Source organism: Eschrichtius robustus, chromosome 11 (assembly GCF_028021215.1).
Source record: "Eschrichtius robustus isolate mEscRob2 chromosome 11, mEscRob2.pri, whole genome shotgun sequence".
NCBI classification, from domain to species: domain Eukaryota; kingdom Metazoa; phylum Chordata; class Mammalia; order Artiodactyla; family Eschrichtiidae; genus Eschrichtius; species Eschrichtius robustus.
This window is the reverse complement of record NC_090834.1, coordinates 75932358-75944002: the sequence shown is the minus strand read 5'-3', so window position 1 is coordinate 75944002 and position 11645 is coordinate 75932358. Positions and strand designations below refer to the sequence as shown.

The window sequence follows — 11645 nt, the reverse complement described above, 5'->3', positions numbered from 1 at the left end:
ACTGCCCTCCATTTGACCTTTAACATGTACATCAACAGGCTCGGGCCCTGAACACCTGGGATGCAGGGGGTGGCTGAGGGGCTAGGGATACTCCTAAGTCACTGGCTGCCTGGTGGGGGAGACGGGTACACAGACAGCTAACTAAGCAGCAGAACAAAGTCAGAGGCAGAGAGGAGTGTGAGCCAGGGGTGCGGGGGCGTGGCCCAGAGATGGGAGAGCGTGATTCTTCCCGGGAGATCAGGGGGTGCTTCGTGGAAGAGGTAACGCTGCACATGAGTAAGATTTGGCAGGAGGAGGAAAGGAAACATCAGGCTGAGGTAACAGCACAAACAAAGGCCTAGAAGTGGGAGTGGACAGGTTTGATTCAGAGACTAGGGATGTCTGGTGGGATTGGAGCTTCAGGAGGGTGGCAGAGGCTCTGAGTTGACAGTTCGGGGTGTCTAGAGGGCCCCGGGAGCCCCAGGAGCGTGAAGCCCAAGGTAGAGGGCATGTCTGCCTGGGGTTGGGTCAGGAGGTTCCTGCGGGCTCAGCCTCCCACCCAGGAATCTGGCTTCAGCATCCCGGTTCCTCCTCACCCCTCACCCACCTGGGAAGAGGGCGCAAGCTCCTCTGCCTCCGTCCCCAAACCTGTCAGCTATTTCTCTGCGTACGACCCGGGCAAAGCTGGCATCCACTCCAGGATGCCTCCTGACAGCACCCACCCATCCACCATCCCACCCCCCAGGCAGAGGTGAGGTGCCCCCAGCCCATCCCAGGCCTCTGTTAGCACGCTTCTCCCAGGCCACAGCGTTAGCTGTCCTGTCTCCCCCACCAGCCATGAGCTCCAGGAAGGTAGGTGGGCTGGTCCAGGCCAGGTCTCCAGTACCCAGCCAGGTACACATTACCTTCACACACGAATGGACAAATGACGGTGACGACGTTCAAGCTTCAAGGAGGACCTTACCACCTGATTTTATAGATGAGGCCTCAGGGGCCCAGGGTGAGAGAGGATTGCCCAAAGTCATAAGCATGTTGGGAGCAGAGTTTAAAAGAGAAGTTTGGTTCATAGCAGTACTACTCACAGTAGCCAAAAGGTGGGAACAACCCAGATGTCCATCAGCTGATGAATGGATGAAATATAGTTTATTCATGGAGTAGAATATTTTCCAGCCATTAAAAAGAATTAAGTACTGATACGTGCTACAACTGAGATGAACCTAGAAAATGTTATGCTAAGTGAAAGGAGCCAGACACAAAAGGCCACATGTTGTATGATTCCATTTATATGAAATATGCAGAATAGGCAAATCTATGAGAGACAGGAAGCAGATTAGTGGTTGCCAGAGGCTGAGGGAGGGGAGAATGGGAATGACTCCTTAGCGGGTACGGGGTTTCCTTTCGGGGTGATGAAACTTCTGGAACTAGATAATGGTGGTGGTTGCACAGCGTTGTGAATGTATTGTATGTTTTAAAATGGTTAAAATGGTGAATTTTAGGTTATGTGAATTTCACCCCAATTTCAAAAAAGGAGTAGATTGGGACCAGATCAGATGCCACCAGCTGGGCCTAATGTTTATTCCTCAAACACATGCCACTGATCGCCCTTCCTGTGACAGACCTCCTCAGCCCAGGGATAGGGGAGCCTGTGGCACATCTTGGTTCAGAGGAAGCCCCAGGGTCAAGTGGAAGAGGACAGGATTCCTGCTCAGGTGCCTCTGCTGGGGCCCGGCCTCCATCACTTCCCCATCCCACTGACCAACCTGCTTCCAGTTAATGCCAAATATTCCATACATCTCAGGCCTCCGAGATGCTCTGCTCTTGCTCCTGCTGTTTGCACTGTAAAGGAAGTTCTTTCCTTTGTGACCCTCTCATCCACCTAGAAACATCCTTTAAGAACCAGGTCCTATCTTCCCCTTGCAGAAGACATCCACCCTCCGCCCCCTCACCACGAGCCAAGCTGAGCTCCCCAAGGTATCACGTGCATACAGCCTATTAAAGCAGCTGTGGGAATGATCGTGTTTGCCTGTGTGTCTCCCCTGGAAGACTGGGAGCTTTGTGGGGCAGGGCCTGGCTTGTTCACCACTGTGTTCCTAGGATAGCCCTGGTGCCTTGCTCACAGGAGGTGCTCAGTAAACGCTTGTTGAATGGGGCAATGGCTTTGGAAAAGTTCTCTTCCCTCCCAGACATTCTCCATCGGTGAGGGAAGGACAGGCAGGGTGATCTCCAAGTCCCTTTATGTCTGGGGTTCTCTGGTTCTAAGAGCAGCAGTGAGGGGCCAGCCCAGCAAGTTACTGCCTGTCGTCACAGGCCAGTTTTCTGCTCCTGTTGCCCGGCTGGTAGAAGTGGAGAAGGGGAGAGAAGGAGCCTGCAGTAATCCACTGCAAGCAGCTATTTCTGCTCTTGGCAGGGAGGAAGGAGGACAGTTCCCAGAGACTGGGCTTCTCCATTCAGCCTGAATGGACCAGCTCTTCTCTTTGGAAATCTAATTAAAACCCTCCCCTGAACAGCCTAGACATGCAGGTTTTGGCGAGGTAGCCTGGAGTCCTTCATCTGCAGGGCCGAGAGCAGGCTCTTGCTCCATTTTCCTCCACAGACGAGAGGTGCTACTCTTTCCGCTTTCCTGATTATGAAATTAGTCATTTTCTAGGAAGCTTATTTATAGAGTCCGCTGCACACATGCAGCGCTGAGCTATTCTGAACACGGCTTGGGGCCTGGGAGGCTTAAGGTGTGAAAGCAGCTGTGAGTCACACATGGGTCCCCCTCCAGAGGTATCTGGATACCTCAGTTACCTCTTTGCACTGAGCCAGGGGCCAGGCCTTTGGGGCTGCCCTCCAGCTGGGGCGCACTTCAAGATAAAGAAAAAGCTTCAGATCAGGAGGTAGGGGGTAGGTGTTCTCCATCGCAATCCACACAGCCACCCACTCGATATATCACCTGGGGCAAGTCAGACCTCTGTTCTGTGCCTCCGTTTCCTCCTCTGCTAAATGAGGGGCCTTCCCGATGTGTGATTCTGGGCCTGCTGTGGACAGCAGCTGTGGAGGAAGGTTCCAAGTGACTTCACAAAGACTGCCTTCACAAAGACAGCTCAGATAATGGCCATGTTTGAGTTTCCTGATGTTTTTCCAAGAAGGTCAGGGCAACATTCACTTATTCAACAAGTGTTTGTTTGTTTATTTATTGGACACCTGCTGTGAACCAGGCACTATGCGAAGCTTTCAAGATACAATGGTAAATGAAACAGAAATGGTGGTCCCTGCCCTCGAGTCGCTTATAATCTAATGTTAGTCATATAATGGCCTGAGTTAAAAGAAATTTCAAACTCTGTCAAGTGTTGTGAGTAAAAAGTACTGGGAAGAAAATAGATAGCTAGTGGGAAGCAGCCACATAGCACAGGGAGATCAGCTTGGTGCGTTGCGACCACCTAGAGGGGTGGGATAGGAAGGGTGGGAGGGAGACGCAAGAGGGAGGAGATATGGGGATATATGTATATGTATAGCTGATTCACTTTGTTATAAAGCAGAAACTAACACACCATTGTAAAGCAATTATACTCCAATAAAAATGTTTAAAAAAAAAAAAAGTACTGGGAAGTAGAGCTCGGGGAGTGGTGGGGGGCTCTCCAGGCAGGGAGAAAAGCATGTGTAAAGGCATCATGAAGGAAAGAGCCTGTCCCAGTGTAGCTAGAGTGCAGAGGTTAAAGGGGAAAGGGGCATGAAATAAAGTTGGAGGGATGAACAGGGGTTAGACCATTCAAGATCTGATAAACCATGTCAAAGGTTGCCATTGCCTTTGTTCCAAGTGTAATAGGATGCCATTCAAGTATTTTTTTAAGGAAAGTTATATGATAAATGTTGAGTTGTGAAAAAGTTGATCCTAGCTCAGGCCTGCCCCATCCAGATGTACAGGTTGTAAACTGCACAACCTATGAAGCCGTATGTATTGGAGCCATATGGAGAATGTTTTGGAGGCCAGGCTGAGTGGATGGCAGAGACCAGTTAAAAGACTGCCACAGTAATCTAGGCAAGAGATGCTGCCCTGGGCCAAGATGTAGGTAGTGAAGAGGGAGGAAAGTGGAGAGACTCAGGAGACATTTAAAGGGCCTTGAAGATAGCAGCCCTCTCTCCATAGGAGAGCTGGGCCCTGGGATTTGGGATTCTCAGAGACCCTGCCAATTGAAGTGAGGAAAAAATAAAACAATTGCCAGTTGAGAGCAGAAGATGTCAGAATGAAAATGGTCACCATCCTTAACCCGGCCTGTCTGCCCTTCATTGATTCCGATCTGCAGCTGGGCCTGAAATCTACCTCAGGACCAGTCCGAGGAGCAGGATTGCAGGACTAGTGGGTGGAGGGGCAGCTGACCTCACCTCTTGAACTTCTTGGAAGTATTATGCTAGCAAGGCTGTATTAAAGTTTCTTCTGGTTGCCAATTTCAGAAATCAAATTCCGCTGGCTTGAGCTAAAATGTTGGAATTTATTGGAAGGATCCTGGGGCATCTTATGGTCTTAACAGACATGTTGCCCAATCAAGACTCAAGATGGGCCGGAATGAAGTAGCTCCAAGACCCTTGGCAGCAGGTGTTTTTGGACCTTCTCTCCAGGACACTGTGGCTACCGTGATTCAGCCCCCAGAATGCATTTGAAAAGTACAGAGGAGAGGATCTGATTGGCCCAGCCTAGTTGGTTTGTCCAGCCCTGGATCAGTCAGCTACTGCCAGGGGTCAGACACGAAGGGCAGGCAGAGCCACTGGAGCCCACACCTGCACAGCAGGCTATTCCCAAAGCAGGGGAAGCCCTGAGAGCAACGCAGTTACCCTCAGGATATGTCAAAGTGCAGACACTGGGGTCTGGCTAATCTCCAGCAACCTTTTTCCCAGTTTACTGGGTAAAGGAGAAAAGCTAGACCCCAGCATAGTCCTGGAAGGTGCCCTGATGAGCTAGAAAGAGGGTTTTCTGAGTTCAAAAAGAAATAGAACGTTTAGAATATGCACATACATATACAGCTACTTTTTCTAGCAATTTCCAGAGGAGAGTTTTGCATACCACTTTTTACTGCCTGAGGCACAGGGAATGTGCAGATGTGGGGAGCTGGACACACACTGTATGTTACCCAGATCCCTCTTGCTCACCCATGGTTCAAACCCACAGGAACTAGGAGGCAGAATGGCACAGCAGTGAAAGTGTGAGCCTGGAGTCCTAGACTGTAATTTCGTACCCAGCTCTACCCTAATGAGCTGTGTGACCTGAGGCAGGTTACTTGACTTCTCTGAGCCAGTGGAATGATCCCTAATTCATGGGGTCCTGATGAAGATTCAGTGTGATAAAGTTTGTAAAGTGCTTTGAACGGAGTAAGCCCTCCTTCTGTGGCAGAGATGATGGTGCTGATGGTGGTTTTAGAGATGCTGCTGGTGGTTATTCCACCTGGAAGACACCTGTAAAATTCTGCTTCTGCCTCTGCAGCTTGACCCCTCTGTAGGTTGGTCTTTTCCTCCGGTCCCCCTAATGGGACAGGGTTACTCCAAGGGACACAGTGCAAGAAAAGAAGGCTTTTTCTCTTTGCTCAGGGTTTTGTCTTGATCCCAGCTCAACAGCCTCATCTCACATTTTTCATTCTGCTGCAGGAGTGAGAGAGAGAGAGAACCACACTGCTGATGACTCCGAGGGAGGGGCCCTGGACATGTGCTGCAGCGAGAGGCTGCCGGGTGAGTCTTCCCAGCACCAGGTCCCCCAGAGCTCCAAATGGAGGAAGAGAGCTCCGGATGGCACTGGGGCTGGAGGAAAGCCTGGGTGGCTGTGAATTTGCTTTAGAGGAGTGACTCAGCTGGTCTGTAGGTCTTCGTTTCAATGAGGATTTGTTTTTCTAATCCCTGATGTCTTTCTGACCTGTTATCATTTGGAGCTGCTCTAGACTCAGCTGGAGGGAAGAAGAGGCAGCTGAGGGTGTGCGGGGAGGGTGGAGAGAAGGGTGTAGAGCTGGGGAGTCCAGGCTTGATCAGGACGTGACCACTGGCCGGTGGTGTGCCGGGCAGATTTCGAAAGATAAGATTAGGAAACACAGCCTGACCGTGGCATGAGCCAAGGGTGGGGTGGACGAAGTGGCGAAAATCCCTGACAACCTTGAGGAGAAGCCTGGCTGTGAATGCCAGATTGTGCTGCTTGAGTCTGGTTGACCACACTTGAACCACGGGCCATTGCTGTCGCCACAGAAACATTACCAAGGCACTCCTGCCCATGGAGAAGCAACCCGTCCAGTTGTAGACCAAATACCCAAGTCATGATTAACAGCCTTGGAAGGAATGAAGGAAGGAAGGTGGGGGAAATTTTTTTGTGTTTTTTCCTTTTATAAAAGTTTTTATTGTTTTTTTTCCTCCTTATAACAAATATCCATTGTAGAAATATTAGAAAATAAAGACAAGAGAAAAAGAAAAGAAAAATCACCGTAATCCTGTAACACTACACACATTTTCACAGCTCCCTTTCCAAACCTTTTTGTTAAGAAATAACCGATTCTGAATTCTAATTTTGAACTCTCAAACCTGTAGCTTGTCAGAAACCTCATGATTGGCAAGGAACCTTAGAGTGTCGAGTCTTCAGTGACCCTCTTTAAGATAGACATGGGAAACAACTCGGTGTGACTCTAAAGCCATGACTCTTTAAAATAAGTGGCTGTTTTTTCACCCCATGAGCATTTGCCCCAGCTACGGATGAAGTTCCTCCAGCCTCCCACTGAGCATTGAGCCCTTCGGTGTAATTCTCACCTTACCCAGTAGGGGGTGCCATTGCTCAAAACACTTCGGACGGCCTGTTGAGATGGGCTAGGATGGATGCCATTGCACCAGAGTCGTTGCGGGACCCAAAACAGCTAGCTTGAGGTCTAGACTTCTCCAAAGGGATGTGAGAGCTGTCTGAAAACATCTGAAAGGCTGTCTTGTGAAGGGGACGGCATACTCATTCTGTGTGTGTCTTATGAAGAGGGCATAAATCCAATACATAGAAATTTTAGAGGCCTGTTGGCCCACGGGATGCTGAACTTTCTTTCTGACTCTAAAAATAGTCCAGTCATTGAACTTGATAATGCAGGAGAAAATGAGTGTTCCATCACTGGAGGTATTCAAGTATTGTCTGGATAGACATTGGAGAGGAAATTTCCACAATGGGTGGGAGGTCGAGGTGACATCACAAGTCCCTTTCAACTATTAAACAGTTCTGTGATTCAGATATGAGTCATAGAATTCAGAGATGATTCTACAACCAGGGATGGCCCCAGTGGCTAGAAAAAAAATCCATAGAAAATAGGACACCATGTATAGGAATCCAGAGAGTAGCATGGTGTGGAGGAAAGAGCATGGGGTCTGGTCTTGGAGTCTGGCTGTTCTGCACACAGGCTCTGTATTTATGGACAAGTCATATAACCTGCTGGTCCTCCAGTCCTTTATTTGCAAATGGAAACAACAACAATATGAACATTTATCCTCACAAGGAAAATAAATGTAATCACACAAGCATTCACTCAACAAATACTTATTGAGCATGTACTATGTGTCAGGTGCTGTACTAGGTGCTAGGGATATAGTGGTGAGTATAACAGACAAGGCCCCTGCCCTGCTTTGAGCTGCTTCTGGAAAATGGGATGAAGCCACCGCAGAGAGGCTACAGTAATAAGCGTGATATGTTTAATTCCAACCCTCTCTCCCATTCCTCCCCAAAAGCCAACAACCAGCACAGAATCAAAGAGGAGTATTGGTCATCTCCACTGGACCTGGCACATTGCCTGCCTTGTGCCAGGCACTGTACTAAATGCTTTCACATGTATGCAAAGGTGCAGGAGCACCAGCAGGTTATCTGAGAATTCAGCTCATTTCTGACACTGTCTACCAGGAGCTAGCATCAGATTCCACAGGTAAAGGGCTCAATCCCACAAGTCTGCCCTCTACTTCAGACGCCAGTTGCAAGCCCAGGTTGTTACCTGTAGTTCTGACCGACTGGCTATATATCAGAGGTTCCCACAACCCTCTCCTCAGGTTCAATTAATGTGCTAGAAAGGCTCACAAAACTCAGAGAAACATTTTAGTTACTAGATTACCAGTTTACTGTAAAAGGATATTAAAGGATATAGATGACCATCCAGATGGAAGAGATGCGTAGGGCAAGGCATGGGGAAAGGGCACGGAGCTCCCATACCCTCTCCCAGCACCACTCTCCCCACCTCTCCATATGCTCACCCGGAAGCTCTCCAGGTCCTGTCCTTTTGGATGTTTCTGGAGGCTTTATTACATAAACATCATTGATTAAATCATTGGCCATTGGCGAATGATTCAACCCCTAGCCCCTCTCCCTGGAGGTCAGGTCTGGGACTGGAAAGTTCCAGCGCTCTAATCACATGGTTGGTTCTCCTGGCAACCAGCCCCCACCCTTGGGTGGGATCCAAAAGTCACCTTCCCTGAAGCATTTTCAGGAACTAAGGACAAGAGACCAAATATGATCCCACTGCTCTAATAGCTCAGGAAATTCCAAAGACTTTGGGAGCTGTGAGTTAGGAACTGTGGCGGAAGACCAAATATATATGAGAAATATATATTTTGGTCATCTGAATGGCAAATTGTATATTTCTGATAAATCATAGTGTCACAACCTATATCTCATGCAATCCTCTCTGCTACCCTAGGAAGTCGGTATTATTTGCTATCACCATCTCATAGAAGAAAGGACCAAGGTCCAGGGAGGTTAGAGGGTCTGTCCAGGTTCATCCAGTGTTTAGTAGAGTGAGGAGTCCCTCCAGGCAGTTTCCTTCCAGAGCCCAGGCTCCTGGCCACTACCCCATTCTGCCTTCTTTGTCGCCATTGAGCCGTCATGATCTGGCACCCTTTGGACTGAGGCAGGAAGAACTAAGGTATGTCTGTCCCCAGGGAGGAGTTTGGAGGAGTTGGGCGATGTCACTGTGCCTGTCCCTATCTGTGTCCTTCCTCTGGAAAGCCTGCCTTCCAGGGGCCAGGCAAGTTATATGCCCTTCTAGACACCCATGATGCCATCTTCATGTGATATTGAAATAACTTTTTGTCTGTTTCCTCCATGGGACCGTGAGCTCTTTGAAGGCAACTACCTCTCTATTCCATCCTCCATGGCAACATTCATTCACTCATTTCTTCATCCATTTACTCAGTATTCACTGACCACTTCCATGTGTTGGGCACTCTGTAAGCACTGGAGTTTCAACAATGAAGCAACCTGAGAAAATTTCCCACCCTCACAGGACAGTATCGTGCCCTAGTTAAGAGCAGGCATTCTGGACCCAGGCGTAGCTCCACCATTTACCACCATTTACCACTGGGGTGATCCTGGGCAAGCTACTTAACCTCTCTGCCTTCCATTTACAAAATGGCAAGAATAACATTCACTACCATGTAGAGTTGTTGGAGGATTAAATGGAGCCCAGGACAATGCCTGGAATGTGGCAAGTGACATAGGCATTTGCTATTAAGGGAAAGATAGACAATAAATAAGTAAAATATATAGTATAGCAGATGGTGATAAGTGCTGTGGAGAAAATTAAAGCCAAAAAGGGAGGGGTGGGAAAGGACCGGGACTTGGTGGCCGGGTGGGGGGACGGGGGGATGGTTGGCATTGTAAATAGGGTGGTCCTGGAACCTGGTAAGGAGTAGACTTCCACAGTGTTCGTCAGCCAAAACCACCAGCCTAAGCTGCACCTTGGACATAAAAGGAGATGGAGGCATACAGGCCCAGAGACTTGGGGCGTTGGGCCTTTAGAATGAGCCCATGGACACTGCAAGCAGTTGCATAATGATGATGTAAAAATACAGCCCTCGAGTAATCTCTCCCCCTCCCAGCTGTCTTCCCCGCTGGGCAAGACTAAGAGGCGAGGCAGAGTGAGGACCAGCCATGCCTGGGTGACTCACTCATTCCCACACGAGCTGCCAGGCGGGGGCGACATGGCCAACACTCCCGTGGCCGCGGTCACCCAGACCCTAACCAGCGCCAAGCAGGTCATCCGGTCCTCCCAGATTGAGATTTCTGGGTGAAAACATCCTCAGGCATCGCCGACACCTGCAGGCAGCCCACAGCTGCCCCCGGGACAGGCACGCTCACTCGCACCCCCGGGGGCGTTCCACGCAGGCGCACACACGCTCATGTTTGCTGTCACTTGTCACAGCCTCATGCTCACGTATGCACGTGCACATACCCACACGCAGTCCCCTGGGCACGTGCAGCTCCCGCACCTCTGAGTCTTCTTCCTCTTGCACACCCCGGACCTCTTAACTCCATCGCCCTGTCATCCACCCCTTTCCGCTAGAGACGCTTCTTAGAGATGGACACACTTGCTTCTTCTCTGTTTCCTCTTTAGGTCTCATTCTTTCCTGCAACGACGCCCCCTTCTCCTGCACATGCAGATAAGCAGGCACATTCCTGCCCTCCGGTTCTCTGTCCTGTCCCCAGCCCCTTAACCCAGCCCTCCCTCATTGCACGCAGTCCCTAGGTACTGTGGTGGGCACCGGTGTATCTCCAGGTCCGTGCACGGGCATACATAGGTTTCTCCTCTCTCGCGTGCACACGCTCGTTTTCACGTGCTCACCCTCCTTCTTTTCTCTTGCACTCCCCCTCACTTGCTCACTTCCTCCCTCATTTTCTTGCTCACAGTCACCCAAACACATTTAAACATTCAAACTCACACTCTCTCCCCTTCTGTGTGTAGGTGTTCACATTTGCGAGAAAGCAGGCAACCCTGCTGATGCTGGGGCCTCTGCTCCTGCCCGAATAGCACCAGTGCAGGCCTAGCCTGGGACCAGCAGCTTCCGCAGGGATACAGGGCAGGGGAAGGAGGTGAATAAGGCAACGGTAGGTGCTGGTGATGGCATGACGTCACCACATGTTGCTCACAGCGTCTCCAGCGGGCAGGTTCATGAGCAGGCCTGCTCCTAATGTTTGCAGGGACCAAGGTCAGATTGCGGTTGGGGCCCCTCGTGGGGCACCACCCCCTGCTCAGTCCTGCACTGGGAGGGCCCTCATCTGAATGCATGGGGGCACGTCAGTCTGTGCGTGCAAGTATGGTTCACACTCCACCCTGCTAGCTGACACTTGGCCACCCCTCAGACCTAAAGATTACCCCCGGGGAAGGCCATGTCCCTGCTCAGAAGGGTGTACGTGCATTCATGAAGGCTTCAGGCCATTCGGGCAGAGAGTTCTGGAGTCCTCGTAGCCAGAGCATGGCCTGGAAAGCGGGGCATGGGCACACCTCCTGGTCCCTGTGGACCTCTTGCTCCGTGGGGAGTGGCATGGCCAGAGGAGAGGGAGACCAGGGGCCAGATCTAAGGACCACACTGCTTTGGGGAACAAGGTACTCCCAAAGGCCTCCTACAGCCGGCAGCTGGTTGGAGCCATGGCAGTCCCCGCCACCCTGAGATTTAAGTGTGTCATGATCAGCTGGGTCTATGCAAGGCTGTGAGTAGCCACTGAAGGCCTGAGTAGGTCATTGCCCCTTTGGTAGGAACAGCTGACTTCTCCACACCTTAAGTCCTGGTGCTTTGAAGGCTACCCCCAGCCCAGCCCTAGGCTCTGTACCATCATGGATATCAGATGGACCCTCCTCTGAGGAGGTCAAAGTCTAGGTCTCAGCAAGAGACCACTGTCCATCCTGGGTGGTCTTTTATAAAGT

General features: G+C 50.4%; 1 protein-coding gene across 1 annotated transcript in view; it reads left to right on the top strand.

The window, feature by feature from the left end:
• The first annotated feature begins 488 nt into the window (after positions 1–488).
• The window catches only part of PTPN5 (protein tyrosine phosphatase non-receptor type 5), a 37269-nt gene continuing 26112 nt past the window's right edge, over positions 489–11645 (top strand). The window contains exons 1-3 of the mRNA XM_068556104.1: positions 489–730; positions 815–831; positions 5599–5679. Coding sequence (XP_068412205.1) covers positions 489–730; positions 815–831; positions 5599–5679 — 340 coding nt within the window. The remainder of the gene's footprint in view (positions 731–814; positions 832–5598; positions 5680–11645) is intronic.